At 34.6% G+C, this 23010-nt stretch overlaps 3 protein-coding genes across 19 annotated transcripts; all 3 read right to left on the reverse strand.

Moving 5' to 3' along the window:
* Positions 1-1218: 1218 nt before the first annotated feature.
* LOC117913029 lies at positions 1219-10051 on the reverse strand. 10 transcript variants are annotated; one of them, XR_004651070.1, is made up of 8 exons: positions 9861-10047; positions 8665-9102; positions 7984-8289; positions 6332-6482; positions 5278-5633; positions 2297-2430; positions 2084-2160; positions 1219-1917 (listed from the first exon to the last, which is right to left on the reverse strand). XR_004651070.1 is itself a non-coding variant. In XM_034827883.1 (5 exons), exons 2-4 carry the CDS (start codon positions 9064-9066, stop codon positions 6363-6365), a joined length of 828 nt encoding a protein of 275 aa, XP_034683774.1. In that variant the 5' UTR covers positions 9067-9102; positions 9861-10047; the 3' UTR covers positions 1219-1917; positions 6332-6362. The 10 variants fall into 10 exon arrangements, 7 of the variants coding, with proteins under 7 accessions (XP_034683774.1, XP_034683775.1, XP_034683771.1 ...); XR_004651071.1 differs by lacking the exon at positions 5278-5633; XR_004651072.1 differs by lacking the exon at positions 5278-5633 and having other exon boundaries at positions 2297-2530.
* A 1482-nt stretch (positions 10052-11533) lies between these two features.
* Positions 11534-16460, reverse strand: LOC117912624 (pentatricopeptide repeat-containing protein At3g54980, mitochondrial-like). 7 transcript variants are annotated; one of them, XM_034827297.1, is made up of 4 exons: positions 13617-16460; positions 13412-13510; positions 12417-12575; positions 11534-11930 (listed from the first exon to the last, which is right to left on the reverse strand). In XM_034827297.1, the coding sequence occupies exon 1, from the start codon at positions 16370-16372 to the stop codon at positions 13739-13741; it is 2634 nt and encodes an 877-aa protein (XP_034683188.1). In that variant the 5' UTR covers positions 16373-16460; the 3' UTR covers positions 11534-11930; positions 12417-12575; positions 13412-13510; positions 13617-13738. The 7 variants fall into 7 exon arrangements, with proteins under 7 accessions (XP_034683188.1, XP_034683185.1, XP_034683190.1 ...); XM_034827294.1 differs by having other exon boundaries at positions 11534-12109; XM_034827299.1 differs by lacking the exon at positions 12417-12575.
* Positions 16461-17188: 728 nt separating this feature from the next.
* On the reverse strand, positions 17189-22121 carry LOC117912626 (tRNA (cytosine(38)-C(5))-methyltransferase 2). 2 transcript variants are annotated; one of them, XM_034827300.1, is made up of 10 exons: positions 21966-22121; positions 21752-21862; positions 21239-21332; positions 21038-21156; positions 20834-20956; positions 20169-20517; positions 19962-20056; positions 19177-19239; positions 19032-19096; positions 17189-17601 (listed from the first exon to the last, which is right to left on the reverse strand). In XM_034827300.1, exons 1-10 carry the CDS (start codon positions 22041-22043, stop codon positions 17517-17519), a joined length of 1182 nt encoding a protein of 393 aa, XP_034683191.1. In that variant the 5' UTR covers positions 22044-22121; the 3' UTR covers positions 17189-17516. The 2 variants fall into 2 exon arrangements, 1 of the variants encoding a protein (XP_034683191.1); XR_004651029.1 differs by having other exon boundaries at positions 17568-17601; positions 19032-19103.
* Between the last annotated feature and the right edge of the window lie 889 nt (positions 22122-23010).

The following is a 23010-nucleotide window of genomic DNA, read 5'->3' on the forward strand; positions in this document are numbered from 1 at the left end:
ATAATTGATGAAAATATCAATAATCATAAATATATCTATACTTTAATTTTACAAACATATTAGAGATATATCAATAGATATTTTAAAGAAAAAAAAATCGATAAACCATGATCAAAACTCATGAAAATATAAGAAAAACGTCATAACAATGTAATTAAAAGTATAATAGACATTTTAAAGTTGTTTTATTGAAAATTTTAATATATATATATATGATATAATTTATCATATTTGATAATAATATCCTATGAGTTAATAAAAAAAAATATGAATTTTATAAGTGTGTATTTATTATTAAATTACATCAAATATTATTTCATAATAATATTATGATATTAATTATAATATGCCTAATTTTAAAATATATTTAATATTAAAACTATGATCTATTTAATTCAATTATATTAAATGATATAAAATAAATGATAATATATGTATAATTTTTTTTTAATATTTATATTTCTTATATTTAATTAATATATAAATAATATAAAAAAAAGCTCAAGAAAATTATCACCATAATTTTTATATTTTTATTGTTCAATTAAATTAAATTTAAAAATAAAATAATTAAAACTAATTTGTTTATTATAATATTTTGTTTTTATCAGTGTTGGTATATATTAATTCTCGTGCACATCATGTTATGAAAAGCCAGGTAGCCCAATGGTGAGTGGGGGTCTCTAAGGCTTGTTTGGGCAGCTGGGCTTTGGGTAATACTCCGGCGCCCTGCAATTCAAAATTTGAATTCTCTTCATTTGAATTTTGACTGGGCAGCCCCTAAAGAATCTTTAGAAGATCAACGCAGGTAAACTCAAAGCCGTCGGATCAGCGGACCAAGGAAGTAGGAAGAGAACCCCGTTTTTTTAAAAAAAATTGCCAATAAATCGCCCAAATTTCAGCGATTTTCTACAGTTGTCCGCGATTTTTTTTAGAATTTCGCTGATTAATCAGCCCGACCGATTTTTTCAGCTATTTCTCCACTCATCCATTTTTTCCGAAATTTTGATCTATGATGGTAACAACCATGGGTTTGTTATATCCTCCTTTTTGTGATTATTTTAAAAAAATTTGTCAAATTCAAATCTTATTAAAAAATTACGTTTATTTTTACATTTTTAAATTATCTTTATCTTATTAAATTACTTTTAAATTTGATTTAAATATTTTATTTAAGGTATTTCATAATAAACACACTGACGATGTTTCCTTCAAGTATTTTACAAATTACAAACTGCAATTCTTTAATCTTTATAAAAATTAACAAAGCATTTCTTAGATTTATATATATATATATATAAAATAATAATAGGAAAAAATTAAATTGAAAAGAAAAAAGAGCGGATAGTTTTGTCACTAACCCACATGCAGGACCTTGGAATGGGCGTCACAACTCTTCCCAATTGCCGTCCCATGTAAGTGCTTCAGAGATGGAAAATACAGCCGAAGCTCGCAATTTCCACAAATAGTAAACCTAGCTGTAAATGATAACAGAGTCAAATGCAGTCTGCCCACCAATGCCTTCCAAAACCCAGGGAAAAAAAAGAAACTAGAAAAGATAAAAATCCAGACTAAACAACAATATGTAACAGATCAAAAACAGTTAAAGAGGGCTGAATATACCACCGGTCTCACAAGACTTAAGGTATCGAGGGATCTCCTCTTCATGGTCATTCCTCAACAACTCATCTATTACCAAGTCTTCAATGAACCAATAATAGCCTCAAGGTTTTCTTCTTATGGCGAGCATCATCAGAATCACAAATACAAAAACCTTGTGCTTAATCATCTGACCAGTTGTCATTGACTGATCCAATGGAATTGCCTTTCAGGTTTTTCAAATGATCACTACAATTTGAAAGTATCACCTCTGCCCCAACCTTGTAACTACGTGTCTCAAGGTCCTCTTTTTTCACCCTGTTCAACCACTAAAAATGGTTACCTATAAAGCAGTAACAACAGTAAATAAAAGAAACAAATTATGAAAGAAAAGAATGAAAGAGTGAGCCGTTTATAAATTGTCTTACAAAAATCAAAATAGACCATAAGAACTATTCAGGGTTCTTAGCAGACAGAACACTACCAATTAACTAGGAAGGAGGTCAAGCTTTTTGAGAATCAAAGAACATATGATCCTGTTGAATCTGAATAATTCAGATCCTAGAAAAACAAAAAGGAGAAAAGAAAAGAAAAGAGGAAGCATTAAAATGTGATCACATTTCAAGTAGGTGAAACTACTAAATAAAAATTGTAACCATTTTCTGTCATATATATATATATAGTTGATAATACGCACCTCAACTAATCCCATGGAGCCCTGAAGTAAACGACCAGACAATCCTCTAGTGGCCTTGAGGGGACTCGAACTAGTGACCATTGGGGAGCAAACCCAAGGCCGGACCAACTGAGCTACCCCTCAGGGCTCATTTTCTGTCATATATCACACAAGGTTGGTTTAACCGCAAGCAGGAGAAAATATCTAGTGGTAGTATACATTTTATCCATTACACTCAGAGGCATCAATCCATCTCTACAAAATAAATTTTAGATGCAACAAATAAAATGAATTGAAATCCTATAAATAATATAATAATAAAAGGGAAAAGAACATAACAAAAAGGAAAAGAATACAAATCACCATAGTGGAAAGAATACAAATAACCAAAGGGAAGATGAACCATAATCAACCTACTGCAGCAACCACCCCACAGCCAATTCCTTCCGACCCAATAAATAAATAAATATTGTATAGTAAGTTGCATGTAAGAAAAGATACAAATGTGAGGCCTGATATTGTGATATATAACAAAATGGTAAAAAGCATGAAGATCCTGTGTAATATGATTGTTTGGAGAAAACACTAATAATTCCACAAAAACTGGTTGAAATTATGTAAATTCTACATCATAGAGACAAGAAAATTGCACACAATCTAGGCAACCTTGGTATTGTTTTTTAACATGATTAACAAGCCTGTAGTGACATTCTTTCAGACACCAGCCAATAGGTACTATGACTTAGATTAACCACTCAGCAGTTTGCTTCACTTCCCCCAAAAAATTATGAAGTAAAGAAATATCCCTCAACCAAAACTTAGGCACTGAGCAGCTTCTTCCCTAGATGACTACAAGGAACTTACTTAGCCCCCACAAAACCAGCTATCCCAGGCAATGTTTTTCCCCTCTTTTGTAAATTTCCTCATTCAAGGATAAAGTGAGTTCCTGAATCAATTTTAAAATTGTATGGTCATCCCCTCGTAACACATCCCAGGGAATTCAATAGTTCTTGGGTAAATATCACAGATATTGTACTTTTCTTGATTAGGTTGTGAAATTTCTAAATTAATCTACACATTTTGAATGATTATATACTCCAATGGCATGCATAGCTTTTTTTTTAATAGGTAACATTTTCTTTTTCCTAGGGAATCAAACCTGGAACCTTCCCATATCCCTATTGCAACCACTTGCTACTTGAGAATAAGTTGCATAGCTATTCTCACCCTGGGTTTCAATCTTGAATTTCCCAATGTGTTCCATCTGTCAGAACAAAAACAAACATCCTCCCTCCCTCATCTAATCATCACAAACACCCACAAATTAAAGGGTGTTTTACTGAGTGTATTAACACTGAGTTCTGACAAGCAAAGAAAACATTAAATGTTATAATAGTATGGGCCAAGACACAAATAAACAGAAAACAGGGGCAATGCAAGAAATACTGAAAATTGTTTAGAACCCCCCAAAGCAATTGTGAATATGGATTTTAACAAGTTAGGATGACAGTACAGGATTTTTTTTTCCTTTTCTATTCTTCTCACTAACATATACAGTTGGGATAAGGATTCTCATAGCATATCTTTCATATGATCATGACTTACATCTCATAACAGAAAAAAATAAATAAATAAAGGTAAAAAAACATGCTTAATATAATCTTCACCATTTACATTTTTATTTTCTATGCTATTTCTGTATAACTACATGAATTCCAAAACTGCATATCTGACTTGGTGAGTCAGAGATTCTTAAATTTCAAGAACAACAAACTTTGAACCAATATGCAAAAGGACTTCACATAAGTGAACTTGCAATTAATTTAAGCATCCTAGTTGGGGGCATTTAAAGAAATGAGGTTGCTATTCAGTTTACCTCACATTCTGGTTGTGGGGTGGGGTGGATGGGCCTCCACCTTTTTATCTTCAATAGCAGTTAAGTTCCTCTCGTAAGGACGGAGTTGTGGGTGACAGCTTAAAAGTAATCAAGTTGAAAGAAATTGAAGAGATGGAAGAAGATTTTTATCTTAAATGTAGGGGAAACTGATTCTCAACCAAGATACAATTTATTGTTCATGACCTTTTTCATGTTTGATTTGCATTTTACACCTTTCCTTGTCTCAATGGCTGCAAGATATAAAGGCTTTTGAGGAATCTTATATTGGATGGCCCAGGGTGTAGTTCCAATATCTTCTGGCTGATCCTAGGTCCATGTCTAATTATGGAGAAAAGTAGGGTTTGGCATTTGAGATTTGTTGATTGTGAAATAAGCACCTAAGGAACTCTTTTTGAAATTTTAATATTTGATAGTAAGGAATATTGATGGGATTTTTGCATGACACAAAAGTCTCACTCCTGTTCTTTATTTCTTAAGCTTGCTCCCGCTTTCTTAAGCTCACTTGCTCACCATCCTCTGTCCTCAAATCCAACCCAACCCAACCCCGTGCAGCAACCAACACCACCCCCCCAAACCCCAAAGACCCCAACACTGACCCACCCATTGGCCCACCCCTTCCCTCTCAAAAACCTATCCTTCACTCTCTCCCCCTTCCCCTTTTAGTTATATATAAGTTCGTTCAAATGCAGGAAAATACAAATTTAGATTATTTTACCAAACTTGTTCTTTGATAGGCAATTTTTTTTTTTCCTTTTTGGTACCTGTTGGGACTTTAACCTAGAACCTCCCACAACCTCGCCTCCACCCTTTACCGCTTAAGTTAGGCCTCAAAGACTAGACTATTTTAATAAACTTATTATGATTTTGTCTCTCTTCATTTTCATAGTTTCAAGAATAAATTGGTTTGAGGAGGACATGGACTTTGATCTGTTGATGAATAGGATGGTGCATTGCATAGCACAACATGAAGTGCAAAAGGTGCAGCAACCCCTATACAAGAATATAGGATAAACCAGAAAGGAAAGAGCGAAAAAAAGAAAAAGAAAAAGAAAAATCAATGCATGAATGAAATAAAGTAAAGAAGTAACCCCTAACAATGACTTACACTCAAACCCTTCCCATGTCTTCAAAAAAATCCAAACACCATAAAGATTTTGTTCCCATACTTCATCATATAGCTGTAGACAACAACTAAAAGATAGTAGAATATCTGAGTTGGTCAGAAGAAAAGATACAACAGATCAAAAATCCGTATTAGTAGAGTTGGGATAGGATAAGCAAAATTCTTTAATAGACTTTTACATGTATATAGCTCAAACCCATTTATATCAGGAAAAATTTCCATCGCAGAAATTCTTTGTTAAATCCATTGTTGCATCTTTAACTGAAGGTGGGGATGGGTCATTCCTGAAGAAGGATGCATGTGCTCCCTGGCTACAATTATGGGGGACTCTTTGCAATCTGTAAATCAACCACTTCGTAAGAAAGAGAGTTTTTTTGGAGGATGTCTCCTTTCCATTTGCAGGTAGAAGAAGCATAATAGAAGATTTTTTTTTAGCTTGGAGCTTATACACCACATAAGTGCAAGGAAATCTTTAGAAATTTTATTTTGCGAGGATTTACAGTCAACCAACCTTAAAGATTTTTCTTCTTTTCAATTACGGGAAGATATGAGGATATGCTGATTTCTTTCCTCTCTTTTTTCTAGGTTTATATACCTTGTAATTACATAGGTATATATCAGAGGGTAATAAATCCTATTAAACAACATTCCAAAGAACAATTGCAATAATATAAGTATTTTTGTAAATAATATGGTCTAAAGTCGTGAAATATTAATGTATTCAAATCACAAATTGAAGTAAACAATAAAAAGTAATACGCCAGAGATATTGTAAAGAACAATTCAGATTATTTTGGAACATTGAACTGAATAAAATTTAGTACTGGCACAACTTGGAATCATGAACTCCCTATACCATTGCATTTCCTAATTTTGAAATCAAACCACATTACAAGGTGTATTATCCAAAGTAGTGAAAAAGCATATAACTGCAAACAATAATATTATGATGCAATATGCAAAAAGGAAAAACACAGATCAGCATGCAAGAGAAGCAATGATGTGCAGTATTTAAATGAAAGTTTAACAAGGACACCTTCCATATCAGGAAATTCATGCCAGCTTTGTCAAATTTTTGTTTTTACTTTCTCTGACATAAGACGCATCAACGGTTCACAGCAAGCCTGAAAACCCCGCATCATCTTTAGACCTTTGGAAGCAAGGCATGCATGCCTCCAACTTTGGCCCTGGAAAATGCAGGGGATTCATCAATAACATCCTCAAAACGGAACTTCCTATGCTGTCAAAACGTATGGATGAAATCAAGTTATTATAAATTAGTTCTGGAAGATTTTTATATCAAAACTGAAGAGTACTGAATAGCTGCCTACTACTTTAACTACTCATACATAAATCAACCCATACACTAACTAATAAAAGGAAATAAAAGTAATGGGGAAAAGGAAACAAAATTGCCATTTGCTAGAAGATGTAATAACATTGTCAACATCCATGCCTCAGATTCCATAGGTACACCCACAATACAATAAAAAAGCTTCAATGTTCAGAAAAAAAAAAAATCAGTCACCTTGTCTTACACAAAAAAAAAAAAAAATGGATCATGGACATATATCAGATCACTTTCAAAGATAAAGACTTTCAAACAATGCAGAAGTCAATAAGAGTTCTCTCACACCAAATGGAAAGGCTATTATCTTCACATAAATTACATATATTGCCTTGAAAGATACAATTTGGATCACAAAGGCTGTATCTTTTCTCAGTTCTCACTGCAAATATATCTGTTGCATTTGCTTAGCATTCACAACTATTAAAAATATATTCCAGATCTTTACTAGGAAATACTTAAGGATTATGAGCTCAGAAAGAAAAACTAATTGAGAAGAGTAATAACACCAGGCCTGAAAATATTCATTTCTTTATAAGATCTCTGGTACATAATTTCCAAGTTACAGTAATTCATTGTCAAGACAACTGCACATTGACCAAAGAAGACAAAGCTAAAAAATTTAACAATTCATCCTGCTTCTTACATTGTTGGAGGGGCTTTAAAGCCAAGTAAAAAAAGAACCTATTATAAAAAGAAGGAAAAAAAGAAAACCAAACTACTAGTTAATTACAAAAATTTATTCCAGCAGATATTAAGTTCTTTAGCTCCATCAAATGTTCATCATTTGAAATATGAAGTGAACAGCGAAGATTTGTCAACATTGTTGATTGTTCCCAACTTAAAGGCCCAGAAGCATGCAATGCCGCTAGAGTGCGGCGATAAGCATGCAACTCTAAACTATGGATACTTGCTGCTAATTCCTTTTCAAGAGAAATGGGGCACTTTTCCTCCTCATCTCTCACATCTCCCTCATATCTCTCATCTTCCTCATCTCCCTCATCTCTCTCATCTCTCTCATCTTCCTCATCTTCCTCATCTCCCTCATCTCCCCAATGGTAAAATGATTCAGCATCACTACAAAGGTCATCTGTATCTTGTCTAGGATGTGCTAAAATACAACTGGAAAACTTATTAGGACCATTATTATTAATGCTACAACTACCAACAGAGCATGACATGCTATCAGAATCATTAGATTCTGAACTTCTTGCAAGAAAACAATCAACACCATTTGGTTTTCCCCTCTCCATTTCGCAATATTTAGTTGTACGGTCATTAAAGGAAGCATGCATGTATTTTTCACCCAGATTCAATCGTGGGTAAGCAACAGCATCTACCTTGTCTCGTAATGGAGATGAATACCCGGTGATCACTCGTTGGCGTCCACCATTTTCGATTGCTCTCATCTTCTGAATGTTTCCAGAGTATGCTTCAAGACCAGAGGAGCAATATGGGGATGCTCTCTTCAATGTCTTGGATGAGACCATAGGAGAATCCTGGAAATCAGCATGCTTCTTAAAAAAAGCATCTCCTGCTTGCAATTTTAGCTTCATATCAGCTTGTGGCACCTGGAAACTCATCTTCTGATGACAATTTGAAGTTAACAGCTTGTTGACTCTCACATCTTCAAAAGTGATAGAGCCCTGAGGGCAGAAGCCAAAAGTTAGTAAGTTAATGTAGAAGTGAAGATAACCAATAAGAATCACCAACAATTTTAGTATTGAAGAGAAAAAGACTAAGATCAGTAGTGGACTTACAATTTTAAAAAGTCCCAATATCCTAACATAACTACTTGATAACCATAATTTAAAAAAGGAAAAAAAAAAAAAAAAAAAAAAAGGAATACACGAACTTGACTGAAGATGCAATTCTCAAATGCCGAAACCATGAGCATAACCAAAACCATTATTGAACAACTATTTTAAGAAATTTGCATTCGGACCAATAACAAGAAACAAGACACAAGATCAATCACCAAAGGAGGAGAGAAAATTACTACAATAGAACCAGATTATTACCTGTCCAATCACAACCCATTTGTTATCTATCCAAGCTTGTCGCACTCTGATGTTAGACTTGTGGACTTCAAATTCGTGGCAAGATCCAAGTAGCCTAACCAAATAGTAAACCGCACATGTAACCTTCAAAACCATAGCACATTTCCAAGAACCATCATTGAACACCTCCACAACATCACCAGTCACCCAACTTTCCATACCTTTCACAGGGAGAGGGCAAGGTCTAATAGCCTTCCTAGACACCCTATCCACATTCGCCTTATTTGTCATGCCCAGATAAGAGTCATACCTAACACTGTAGTTGTGCCCATTACCGGAGATAATTTCAGCACAGTGCCAGGCACCTGAAGGCACTTCCTTTTTGTTCAATACCTCCACTTTACTCCCTTTCCTGAATTTCATGTTGGCAGCAACTTCACTAATCTAACCTTCCAAAACCTGTCACAACCAAGAAATTAAATAAAAATTTAATCAGAAAATTCCAATGCATTCCATAAGAACAAAACAACTACAGAAAGGGTTATATTAATTCCAATGCTTTGTAGAACTTCCCTATTTCTACCTTTATTCTCTTCAAACCTGAAATCCGTTTTTTTCCTTCTTAGGAGCTGTTTTCCATTGAAACAAACAGATCAGGAAGAAGAGAAGAGAATGAGAACAACTTTTAAATAGATCTTTAAAAACAGTAGTTAATGATTCAAAACTTACATAAAAAATCCCATAATCAAATCATATAAAAACAAAATCAAGGAAAATAAAAATTAAAAGTTTGATTCTCAATATGAATTTCTTGTACACCCATCACTCACGGGAAACTCCAAAATGCCCAAAAAGTATAAAGAGAAATTAAAAAAAAAATAGTGAACAGTTCAAAAAATTAGTCCCAATTTTTTTTAAAAAAAAAAACATCAGAAACTTTCGAGAAAACCACAGGCAAACTTTGATCACCAAAATACTTATAAGAATTAATCAAATCAAATCAAAGTAAAGCAAACCAAATTCACTAAATACATAACAACAAAAACTCAAAATCCTAAAAAAAAAAAAATTAACACATACACAACCTAAATTTCTCATCAGCATGCAAACACCACGAAACTATTCAACTCCAGATTTCTCATTTCCAATTAAATAAACAGTAATTGAAAAAAAAAATAAACAAATAATATTGAAAATTTGAAAACTCTGAAACTTACCTTCATCAAGAACCAAGCAGAGCAGAAGATGATTTTCGAAACCTGAGAGCTGAATCGATTTTGCAGAAAAAAAATATATGAAAACTAGGGTTTGTTAAAATGAATTTATTTGAAGAAAATAAAAAAATAAATACAAAGTTAATTTATACTAATTTTGCAACCCACAAAAAGTGGAGGTGCGCAGTGCGCACAACCTACACCTAATTCGTAAAGCAGGAAAGGTATAAGCGTAGAGGATCGAGATCCCGAGTTCAGAAGCACTCTCCTGATCTTGCCACGTTGGCAATGATGGGTTTTTGATGAGGTGTCAAGATCAGAGGAGGGATGAGAAATATTCGGGTGTGGAATGGAGGTACTACGGTTATCGGAGCAGGAATTCGTATTCTTAAATATTTGTGATGATAAGTATTTGATGACACGTGTACAGTCAAATAGATTATTGGGAATTTTGGGATTTATCTCTTGGGTAATTTTTAATCCTAGACTCCTACTACAACTGCATCTCTCCATTTTAGAATTTTTTATTTCTTTCAAACTTATCTGTTACGTGCCTTCTCCATCAGTTTTATTGGAAATCAATTAACTAAATATAAATACTCTTACCTGAATTTCTATTGATTTTCCAAATAAACTAACCAAACACCATTCCATATTCCATATGTGTGGATTGATCTTTATTGATATTATTTGTATTATTTTAATTTAAAGAAAAACTAAAAATAATTTTAATCCCAACCATATACTAATACCCTTCTTATACAATTTTCAAATCGCCCTAATTTTGACCATATTTGAAAGATTAGAATAGAGAATGAGAATGAAAAAAATGAAAAATCAATCACGATAGATGTAATGGGGGTTTTGATTCCACTCTTCTACATGGTATTATAATTCATTTTTATTCTCATTTTGTTTCCATTCGTAATCTCGGGTAACAAACGGACCTCAACTGTATTGAAAAAGAGGTCAAACATTGATTATAAGAACCCAATAAATATTTGAAATTTTACATGTTTTGGGTTTCATTGATTAAGAATTAAAAGAGAAAATTAAAGTTTGGTCTTATTCAAGGGGCGGAAAGGTAAGTGGATGAATGTACAAGCTGGACATTGAAGTTTTGTTGTACCAACCTCTCGTGTCATTGTTGCCTAATCTCAAGTGGTATAATATTTTAGAATTCTTGGAATGATAGAGCCATCAAGCCATCAAGCCATCAAATAAAAGAAAGGAATGGGGGTAGTGTATGAGTTGCTTCAATTGACCCAGCATGAGGACCAAAAAACAATGTCAAGATTCCTCCCCACAGGCATCGATATGATGCCCTTCATTGCCCTTTTTCTTAATGAGAAGCAACAGAGATTCCAAGCCTTGTGTAATGTGAGACAGATCCAAAACCCAACGATGTTTGCAATGTAAACCAGGGCGGGCAGGCAGGCAGTTATTGTGGGGTTGGAGCCTGAGGCCAGCAGCCTCACCATTGCCCACTAGGCAAACCTGCAACCTTACCACAGATGGCTAACAAATTTATCATTTATAGGCAGTTGCTGTAAACAATGCATGGTCCCTGAATTTTCTTCCTTAGAATGACGGTTAATACAAGCCTTCCAGGAAGATGGGGGTGCTCAAGAACAGCATCCCTCCGTGATTAACAATAGTATCAATCCATGAGAACATGTAGAAAGTTTCTCTTCGATTAAATAAACTTATAAAAAGAATACCATATTTCCAGCCTTTATCTTACAGTTGCCGGTTTGACTCAAAACCATGTAAGCCTACAGCCAGTTTTAGAAATTCTGTGTTGGGCCTCATTTTATACATATAATACCCACATAGAAAGAACAAAATAGTGGGTTATCTAGCTGGATCCATGTTTTCTCCTTAAAGGCCAAATATCCCAAGAGTAGGCAGCACAAAATCTGAACAAACAAGGCAAACAGATCCCTCCCAAGACAAATACGAGAGAAGCAGCGTGCTTCATAGCATCCAAGATGTTACACATTGGAAGGTTAGCAATTCTGGATCGTTAATAGCGGTGCAGAGTTATCTAGAGATCAAAACGTGCATGCTGGCCTGAGCATTCAAAAGAAACAACAAAGTTGGGGATGAATTAGAAAGGTGAATAAGGTTGGCTTTGAATTTGCAACCATGGACTTGCCTCTATTTCATATTGAAGTTCAGATGGCATAAATGTCCAGAAAAGTACAAAATACCAATGTTTCAGATCCATGCCATTCATCACGCTTAAAATGCTGCAAATTGTTAGAAAGGACAGAAAAATATAAACAGACAGCAAAGGAGGAAATCCGTCTAAGAAGATAAGATGCATCATAAGGGAAATAAGAAAAACTCTAAGAAGGCATAGGGGAGCCTAAAAGTGCAGCAAAACCCTTTTAGCCAAACAAGATCCAAATTGCTACCCTAAATTCAATATACAAATGAATCAAAAGGCAAAGAAATATCCACAATTTCTCTCATAGATTAAGTGCTAAGAAATAGCCAATCTAGAATTAACCATCTGATCACATTACTCAGGTCCCACAATAATGTGAATCTTACCCGTTTTCTCTAGTTTCCCAAGCCCCCATAAGAGTGCCAAAATGCGATGAACTGTTGGCACTAGTCCTACATTTTGTCTCTGTAGACTGAAGCGAATGCAGGCTCCAATACCCAACCAAAGGGCCACTGCTGTATCAATCAAAAAGACGGTCTTCATTACTGGACAACAAAATTCATTATAAAATTTATTAACACTCTCCAAAAAAAAGGAAGGTACTGTTAAAACAATAACTCAAACCACTTCAACTTCACCAACCAATCTCAAGAGAAAGATACATGAATGCTACCAGTAACAGTATGCCCTGGGTTATCAGTGGAGAACACATTAAAGTTTAATTTCAAATGGCTACAGGGAAAGATACATGTACTTTAGATGCTCAATTTGTTCTTGTTACAATAGAGACTAGAATTTCAATCTCTAACATGATACTTTGACTTTTAGAAAACACCTATATCCCTAAAATTATATATGAATGGAATATAATTGAGTAGGCCAAACTATCAAGCTTGAAACAGCTTGACCATTCCAGCTATAAGCCACAAGTGAAATAGAATCACTAGTTCACTGATAAACCAGTAGGCTATAAATTTTGCTTACAAACTCAGATAAATCTTGCTTACCAACCATGATACAATACTGCACATTTCTGCAATTATCATTCCTGTTATCAATAATTAACAGGTTGTCTCCACATGAAATCCTTCACATGCCAAAGTGGTTAAAAACAACACAACCACACAAACATGTGGCTAGTAATAGTGGCCTGCTTACAATTACTTATCTCAAACCTGCAGTTTTTCAGTTTATACAGCAAGAAATCAGGTCTTTACACTAGGAAAATTTTAAAATTTGATCAATTTATGCAACAATAAATGCCAGGAGTATCTTAGCATTTGCTCTATTAAAAAAGGAAAAATCATATATTGGCACAAGCAAATGTCAGCCAATTTGATAACTTATACAAAAAAAAAGTGTATGGACTTATGGTTCATACCTCGAGAGAATGCAGAAGGTGTAATCAATGTTAAAGGAGTGCCCAGCATTCTAGAGTTGTTTAGATCCATTGATCCAGGGAAAGATGAGGACAGTCAACCTAGTAGATAAGAAGGGGGGAAAAAGGAGCAACTGGTAAGTAATGCACAAGCCCATCAGAGTGATCCCTATATATAAAAAACACACTATAGGATAGTGTAATGGACCTTATCTTCTTGGACGGATAAGCTTACAAGGATAAGCGTCACAGCTAACAACATATTTCTTCCTTGATGACTTAAACAAAGGCAAGAAGCAATTTACAAAGAATGACCAATTGAGTGCTGATTTAACCATGTGAAGGCCTAGAAAGGGATCGATCTCCTTTGAACTTTCCATTTATGAGAATATCATAGGTTACATCATCAGGTACAAGGCCTCTGTCAAGCATCTCATCATGCAATGTAAAAGCCTCTTTCAAATTCCCTTCCCTGAAATAACCAGCTATCAGTGTGTTATAAATAAGAACACTAGGAGTCATATTTTTCCTATCCATCTCTTCCAAGATCTTCCGTGCATTCTCTAGCTGTCCTTTATTGCAAAGTCCATTTACCAGAACATGAAATGTGATAATATCAGGCACAATACCCTTGGAAAGCATCTCCATGTAAAGATCTGATGCAAAGACAAGTCTACCTTCTTTCAGCAATCCATCAATCAAAGTTGTGTATGTTCCTAAATCACAAGGAATCCTGTCATTGATCATCTTCTTATACCAAACAAGTGCTGCTTCCATGTTATTCAGATCTCTGAAGCCACTAATCATGCTGTTGTAAACAATTCTATTTGGGGATAAGCCAACTTCAAGGAGTTCAAAGAAAAGATCTTGTGCACTTTCCATATCCCTTCTTTTGCAAAAACCATCAATAAGAGCACTATATGCTGTAACATCCAATTCAAGACCCTTTTCTCTCATTTCATCCTGCGTTTTCAAAGCGAGATCAATCCTATTACTTTTGCAGAACCCATTAATCAAGCTGGTGTAAGTAACAACATTTGGGGAAACTCCAAATTCACACATCTCTCTATAAACAGCCAATGCAGAATCGATGTTACCCTCCTTGATAAATCCATCTACAATGCTGTTGTAAGTCATACAGCTTGGAATGAAACCCTCCTCCAAAAACTTCTTCAGCTTATCCCTTGCCTCTGACATTTGGCCAACTTTGCACAAACCATTGATAATTGTATTAAATGTAAAATCAGTAGGGGCAATATTTAAGCTCAGCATTTGGTCAAACAAGTCTAAGGCTTTTTCACTATCACCTTTTTTGAAATTCCCATCTATCAAAATAGAATAAGTGACCACATTTGGTTTCAAACCCCTTGCGAGCATGTCTGAGAATACACTGGATGCCATATCCATATTCCCTTTCCTGCAGTGGCCAAGTATCATGTCATTGTAAGAAACTACATTGGGTACCATTCCTTGATTTACCATATTATCCAATAAACTGCAAGCTTCATCCATCTTGCCTCCTTTGCATAGCCACGACATCATGATATTATACGTAAAAATATTGGCAACACCGCAATCAACAGCTTCATCAAACAGCTTGGATGCTTCTTCCCACAATGGAGCTTTCAAGTAACCCCGTAATAGGGAATTCACATTAAACACACTAGGCGGGATACCATTGAGTTTCATTTGAGTGTACAGTTCAGAAGCCTTTTCAATGTTCCCACTGTTACAGCAACCTTCAATCAAGACTGAATATGTAACTTTGTTCGGAAAAAGTCCATCTTCAGTGATCTTATTAAACAAATTCAAAGCACTATCCAAATTGCCTTGAGCACAATACCCCTTCATTAAACTCGTTGCAACCACCAAATTCATCGGCTTCCCACAATTTATCATCTCCTCCTTTAGCCTTAAAGCCTCCACCATATTTCCCTGTGCCACACAAGCAACAATAATACTAGTGAAAGTGGCCTCTGAAGGAACCCACCCCCTCTCTTTCATCTCCTCCAACAACTCAAGACCCAAATTCGAATTTGGTTTCTTGCAAACAGCCTGAATAATAATACTATATGCCCCTGCATCAAGTTTAACACCCCTTTCCTTTGTTTCCCTAAAATACTCCTCCGCCTCCTCCACCCTCCCTTCCTTCAAACAAGCTCGAACCATGACATGTACTGTAAAGTGATCACCATATATTCCTCTCAAAACCATTTTATTATACAAATCTCGCAATTCCCCAATCAGATTTCTCCTAACCAGAGCAGTCAAAAGAATATTCATATACGGAACCCAAGGAATCACATCCTGACAGATCATCGCATTGAAACAATCGATTGCATTTTCAATTCGATTGGCCCTAATGTAAGCATTTAGCAAATAATTAAAAACCCGATGATCTAATTCAAAATCGAACCTTTTCGCGCAGTTGATTAGATGATCAACAAAAACAACTGGACTGGGATCCGAATCACCCGAGACATATCGATTAAGCAATTTCCGAGCATGTCCATGAGTCTCAGGCGACCGCATCAAAATGTGGAGCAAAACACAGTAGGCATCTACCCCTCTGATAAAACCACGCTGCGTTTCGGCCCGTTTAAAGTATCTCAGAGCTGATTGTGGGTCATTGACGTGGCACAGAAGAGCATCTATTACATGGTTTTGTGAGAGAGGCGTTGTTTCTTGGTGAATTTGCGAAGTGGGTACGGTGTCTTGGGAGTATCTTGGATATGGGGAAGATGAGTTTCCTGGAAAACTGGACTCTGGACTGATTTTCTCGGGAAAATTGGCTTTCGGATTGGGATCCTCGGGAAAATGTGAAAGTGATTCTGAGGTGGATTTCTCAAGAATCTCTGGTTCTGATATGGCTGGTGGGATAGAAACAGAGCAGACACATTTCGGGTTTGTGAAAGGCCATCGTAAAATTGGAGAGAATGTGGAAAAAGAAATTGCAGATCTCATGCTTGGTTTCTGCAGAAACGAAGGGCTCTACAAAACCTCGAAGCTGTTAAACTTAAACCCTACCGGTCCTCGACTGTGATTTGGGCCTGGTTTGTACTATGATGGCATCATGGCACAAACCGATGTCAAATTCAAAGTCGAGTCGACGTTTTTGCTATGGGCTGGGCTTGTTTGCATCGGGTCGGAGATTTTTAACCCAAGCCCAATTTAGTCGGGCTCTGACTGAATCTCATGTTTCTATGATTGAATAAGTAATAATTTGCCTCTGGCTATATTATCAAACCTTCTAAAAATACACCACCAATCAGATGATGCCACATATCTATTTGTTTATATCCCAACTTTGATCATATACATTTTTTCACTTCATAGATGCCACCATGTTCCTAACATTTTCCTAATAATTTTTATAAGAAAATTATATACTTTCTATTGGTTATGATATCATTAATTATGTCTGCAAAACAAATTTTATGATACAATGCATTGATAATGAAAAATTAAAGCATAAATATAATATAAAACTTGCAATGTTATGTATAAGAAAAAGATAATTTTTCAAAACTATTTTTAAAACAATTACCAAACAGACCCTAAATTTTCCCGATCCGTGATTCATATGTCCCAATCCTTAGTTCTATTCTTGACTCATGAACCCCTTAGCATGATCTCTTCAATCAACTATCAAATGCTCATGAAAAAAATACCAAATCAAACATAATGATAATCATAAGAATTTGATTGATTAATGACTACTAGAAGTTCATATTTAATATTTAATTAAAAGTTAAAACAAATTCTCCTCCTTTAATAAAATGAAAAAAAAAAATGATTTGCTTTGCCCATTTGAGCCATATGACAGAATTCTTATAACATGTCCACTTGGGGAGGCAAAGGGACAAATCTGATGATCCCATCTTGCAGAACTACAAATAGAATTTCCTCTAACAAGATTGTGTGGTGTTGAATGTGATGATACAATTTGCTTTACAGCCTCAAATGAATATACTGTCCATATCCCAATTATATTCACAACAGGAAATTTGATAAATTTTGCTTTGCATTGAGCTTTATAGGAATCCAGATGGATGGGTCATGCCTTTGCTATAAGAAATTGAAAATGTGCATTGTGGAGTGGGACTGACTACAATCCTGAAGGTTCAGTGAATAGATATGTAAGTAATGGAGCAACCACTGCTACGCTTAGACTGTTCCCCAGCAATGCGTATCTGCATACAAAAGCAACTCAATTATATACAAAATTTATTCATCACAAATATTTATGATTTACCAAACTTTGCTGTACTCTTACTACGAGGCCAATGGATTAGCAGAAGGCTGAAGGCATACCCATGTTTTTGTCCAGATTGAAAATGAATTACAGTGAGAAAAAGATGCAACTGGGAACTATGCAAACAGGTCAGAGATTAAAAGAAACAGATAACAGTTATGATGTGGTAATTACTTATTTCCACTATAAAACACCCTACCCATGAAAACATATAAATTGTTCCATGCTAATAGGACTTTTTCAGAAGGAGCTGAATGTTCAGTTTCATCAAAGCAAGCGTTATATCTTTTATAGGAACAGCAATATATCTCATTATATGTGGCACTTGATGAGACATGCAAACATAATGGTGAAACATGATACTATTAAGGATTGGACTGTTAAAGAAGAAAACTTCTAGGGAGCTTTCCTGAGGAGAGGCAACTGCTAAGATGATGAAAATATACAAAATTTTATGGTTTCATCCTATAAAGTGAAGCTATAATACTTGGTCTCTCCAATTTTCTGGGTTTTATCTACTAAAGGGAAGCTATGATACTCGGATTCTCCAACTTCACCCAGCATATTCATATCAACACAACACCTTATGGGTGTGAGTATATATAGCATCATTGTTTAATACTCATATTTTGTTTTGGATATGGTTCTTTGATTCTAATTGATTTCCTTTTACTACTACCACATTCCTTATCAGATAGTTACATTGAAGAAAGAGAGAGTTGCTGGAACATGACCTTTTAGAGTAATATTAAAATATAATAAAGAAAAGAAAAGAAAAGAAATAGATAAAAGAGAAGGAAAAAAGCTTTTATTCTTTGTTATGATCTATCCTCGTGTCCATATTCATTATTGGGATCCTTTTTAGCTAAGTCTTATTATTATATCCTAAAATTTTTATGTCTAAAATATCATCCGCCAAGAAACATAACCTACCCACACTAGAACTCAAACCCATGCAACATTTAAGTCAAGGGTCGAGCCACTTGATTGTAGGACTGGGAAACAGTTCTATGGGATTCCAAAAGTTGGTTTCCATGTGAAATACATGCTTTAGATCACTAATCCTATTGACAATGTAAACATTATCTTAAGATCATAAAAATTATATTTCATTCCACAATTTAACTGGAAAGTGAAAAATAAACACAAAACTTAGAATATGTTAGGAAAAGAAATGTCAATTTATCTAACAACTAAACGCAACATGAGACTAGCAAGAGCTTAGGGTAAATTATAGTTTCTTAACCAGATCTCCCATCTATTTTATTGGTAAATTGGTAAAAATTTGTCAAAGTTCATTGTTCCTACTTTCATCCAATCCTCACACAAAATCATAATAACAAAAACAGAGGGATAAATGTAACATACCGCTGTCTAAGGTTTACATGCTGTGGAAAGTGAAAATCCTCTGGGAAAGAATGCAGATTAGCAACCTAAAAGCTATCAAAATCATAAATTAGTTGATAAGAGACAAAGACAAAAGAAGAAAGAGATATGAGCAAAATTTACACACCTCTCTAGGGGTAAAATATCTAAGACACTGCTCCTCCAACGAGGATGCTTTATCCTTCTTTGACTGCAAGTCGCCCATTTTATAGAAGTCATGAAAAATGAAAATGGTCATAGCAATAATTTCTATAGTGTGAACTAACCTTGAATGCAAACTAAATTTAACTCAGATCTTGGGAGTGTTGCAGAGAACTACCATGGGTTGCACGGAACACTGGGGGCCGAATTAATTGTGGGATGTGAACTAAACAATCAAATATTTTGAAACTAAATCTGGATATTGGTCCAGTGAAATGCCTGATTGAATTAGACCAGGGTTTTTGGTCGCATCCATCCAACATAAATAATAACTATTAGACACTATTGGATGCTAAAAAAATTCTGCAATCTTTCAACCATTCCTAAATTTTACATCATGTATAAAAATAAGATCATCACATCTAAGGGCTAATAAGTATTTGAGCTCACCAAACAAATGAACTGCCATGGCAAACAAGCCCATAAGTCCATTTGATCAAGTATGATGAACTCAAAACATTGTGATGAGCCAGGTTGCTGAAACCTTCATGTAATGGCCAAAGCAACCAGACCAGCTAAACAGACAAAATTTTATAACAGTAGTCCAAACTAATGGTTGCAAGAGTGCCTGATATAATATGAGAAACAATCAAGACTAAGTTTTTAAAATAAGAATATCTATCACGAATCAGCTCTATGCTGTTTAAGAGACTGTCTTTACAGGACTCACTCAGATATTCAACAAACAGTGAACATAATTGAAATTCATACCTGGCCAGTTGCCAAAAGAGAGCCAGTACCCTTCACATACCGATAATAACTTTTTGTAAAACAGCAGCAACGCTTTGAGTTAGGATAGACAATATCTATGATCTTTTTAAGGATTCATTAAAAGACAGAGAGGGGTTTATTCAATAAAAAGTACAACATGACTAATTACAAATGGTACAGGTAATCAACAGGAATAAGCAAGGATACCCATAGCACTTCCCCACCTCTCTATCAAGCTCAATGGAACAGAAAACTGGTCCCAAGAATTACTGTCAGATCTGTCTCTTTCATTGTTCTCCAACTCTCCAGAAGCATCTGTAGAAACACTAAGGGTGTCCAAGTAGCTGGACTCTGTTTCTAATGGGTTGATAGTATTCTTGAATTCAAGAAATCTCTCCACTGGCTCACATGATTGGAGCAACTTATCCCAGATCTTCTCTGATTGATCATGTTCATCAATCAGTGAGTCATCCTCATGACCAAATAATGGGCTTGGAGTTGAAAGTAGTTGGTTATTGAAGAGTTGGTTTTCAAATGATAAAGGTTTCCTTTTTGCCTGTAGCAATAAGTAGATTACATTTATCAATTAAAAATCTGGACAAGTGTGTGTATAGGACTTCTTAAAATCATGATAATTTTCCACCCTTGTATCCAACAAATGACCATAAATTGGTTAGGCTTTTAGTTTGAATTGCATGAACTTCCACAAACCACCTTGAATGAGACCTGATTTTTTATAACAACCCTAATTTTTAAAGGGAAATATTTATCCAATTCATAACCCATCCTAAGTTCCATCCCCTTGTTCATTCTTATATGGAAAAGATAAGAATAATGACAATAATAATAGTGATAAGTGAGACAGCGTTTACCAGGCAAAAGTATCGTGGCCTGGAATATGGCACGCCAAATTGTATTGGGCTCAAAATAAATTCCTGGGTAACAAAACCAGTTTTTGATAATATCTCAATCATTTTCTCGTGTGTATCAGATGTCTGCAACAAAAAAGACAGTACAAAAGATAAGCAAAGAATACTTGATTGAAAATAAAAAATTTATATGCCAAGTTCACAGACCTCGAATCCAACAACATTCTCAACAAAAAGCATAAGTGGAGGATGCAAGGTGTGTTGTATAAGTTCAAGAATCTTGAGAAAAGAAAATGCCCGGGCATCGCCAGAGTGCTTTTGGAGACCTAATCACAAAGTATTTTGAGAAAACATCATCAATCCAAAGATAATTCAAAAAACAAGAAAAGGAAAGCAACAATAGTTCACCTTGTCGGGTGTATGGCTGGCAAGGAGGAGAAAGAAGCCATGCATGAGCTCTATATCTATCAAGATCAGCAGCAGTAAGGCTCTGGATGTTACCCTAGGACCCAAAAAAAAAGTCCATTTTAAGCATCTTAGAAGCCAAATGTCAAAATTTTGAAATGGGTACCTCTGATTTTCTTATTTTTTAGCAGCTCAAAAGCCAAATACCAAAAATTTGAAAAATGGGCAATTAGGATTTTCCGTTTTCATGAACAGCCCAAAAGCAAAAAAAAAAAAAAAAAGCTGCCTACTTTCGGGTGGAAAGCAGTATTCCTCCATTTAATTGCTACTGAGAAACATAAGGAAAAAGAAGGAAAAAAAAGTTTATATTTATGTTGATTTGATTCTAAGCACAATTAAAATTTAAACCAAAGAGTAGGAAGTAGAGTGAGGTGAATGCCAAATTCTGAAAAATCTAAAGAAAAAGGGTTTTTCTGCATATTGCGAATAGGAGTTGAGGTGGAAAGAGAAGAAAACCTGGCAAGGGCGGTGACCGAAATTGTGTTGATAAACATCGTTGGCAATGTTGTTGATGTCGAATGCTTCCACAATTTTCGCATTCACACCTCCCCTCTTTAAAGAGTATCTCTATCGAAACATACACGCAGAGATACACTGAAATTATAACGAACACATATATGCATCTACACATATGGAGAGAGTGAGAGAGAGAGAGGGAGAGAGAGAGAACCATTCCGCCGATGCCACTGTAGAATTCGAGGACTCGCCATGGATCCTCACCTTGGGGTTTGCACAAACCCTTCTCCATTGATGGGTGCTTCCCCTGTGAGAGAGAGCGGCGCCAACTCAGTGCCTTCACGAAAGTTGCATATCATACGACGTCGTATTGTCGTCTCTAGGGATGAAATTGGGAAAATCAAAGCAAGATATGGTTTTATACTACAATCAAATTAAATTATGTAATTTACTTTTTATTAATAAAAATTATTATAGATGTAAAGAATTATTAAAATAGTTCTCAAGACCATTTCTTTTTCATGTAAGTTTTTAAGAGTTTTTACATTTTATATTATTTTTATAATTTTAAAAATAAAAAATATATTCAAACGGACACTTGATTATTTGCACCTTCATGCAATATTTCCAATTTTTACCAGCAATTAGGCTAAGAAAAATATTGGTTAATGTAAAACTGTTGTTTAATTTGACATGCATTTTGTTCATTTCTTATAAGTTATATTTAATTTAGGGATTTTTGTCTCAAACTTAATAAAGAGCTGCACTTTAGCACTCTAGCATCATTTATTAACGAGTTTACTTTTTTTGCACTTCGATTCAAATTTGGTAAAAATAACTTTAAATTGATGTCGTTGAAGTGAAACTTCTAAAAAATATGTTCTCATAATTATTCATAATTTTCTCCTTCCACTACAAAATGTGGTAACTTAACCTAGTGGATTGATATATGTCTTTACATTCAAAACATATCGTTTTATTCTTTAACAAAACGATATGTTATGTTATATTTAATTTGTGAAATGATAAAATAAAAAATAATATAGAATATATATTATTTTTAATATTTAAAATAAAAGTTATATTACATTCGAATATTTTTTATTTAAAAAGTGAAAATTTTCTTATATTTAATAATATTTATGATTAAAATATTTAAACTTTATAAATATTTTTTTATATTATGTTATTAAATATATAAAAATAATTTATATATCATATATTAATATTATTTTATAAATACTTTTTTAACCATAAAT

The sequence above is a fragment of the Vitis riparia genome, chromosome 4 (assembly GCF_004353265.1).
Source record: "Vitis riparia cultivar Riparia Gloire de Montpellier isolate 1030 chromosome 4, EGFV_Vit.rip_1.0, whole genome shotgun sequence".
Classification (NCBI taxonomy): Eukaryota; Viridiplantae; Streptophyta; class Magnoliopsida; order Vitales; family Vitaceae; genus Vitis; species Vitis riparia.

Bases quoted from the DNA above. Each gene is read 5' to 3' on its own strand.
- LOC117913029 (XM_034827879.1), bottom strand. From the start codon at position 9,066: ATGAAATTCAGGAAAGGGAGTAAAGTGGAGGTATTGAACAAAAAGGAA. The intron at 8,290-8,664 runs GTAATAATCTGG...TTCTGCCCTCAG, and splicing joins AATGGGTTGTGATTGGACAG to GGCTCTATCACTTTTGAAGA.
- LOC117912624 (XM_034827299.1), bottom strand. From the start codon at position 16,372: ATGAGATCTGCAATTTCTTTTTCCACATTCTCTCCAATTTTACGATGG.
- LOC117912626 (XM_034827300.1), bottom strand. From the start codon at position 22,043: ATGGAGAAGGGTTTGTGCAAACCCCAAGGTGAGGATCCATGGCGAGTC. The intron at 20,957-21,037 runs GTCTGTGAACTT...TTTTTGTTGCAG, and splicing joins AGAATGTTGTTGGATTCGAG to ACATCTGATACACACGAGAA. The intron at 19,240-19,961 runs GTATGAATTTCA...GGCGACTTGCAG, and splicing joins CTCTTTTGGCAACTGGCCAG to TCAAAGAAGGATAAAGCATC.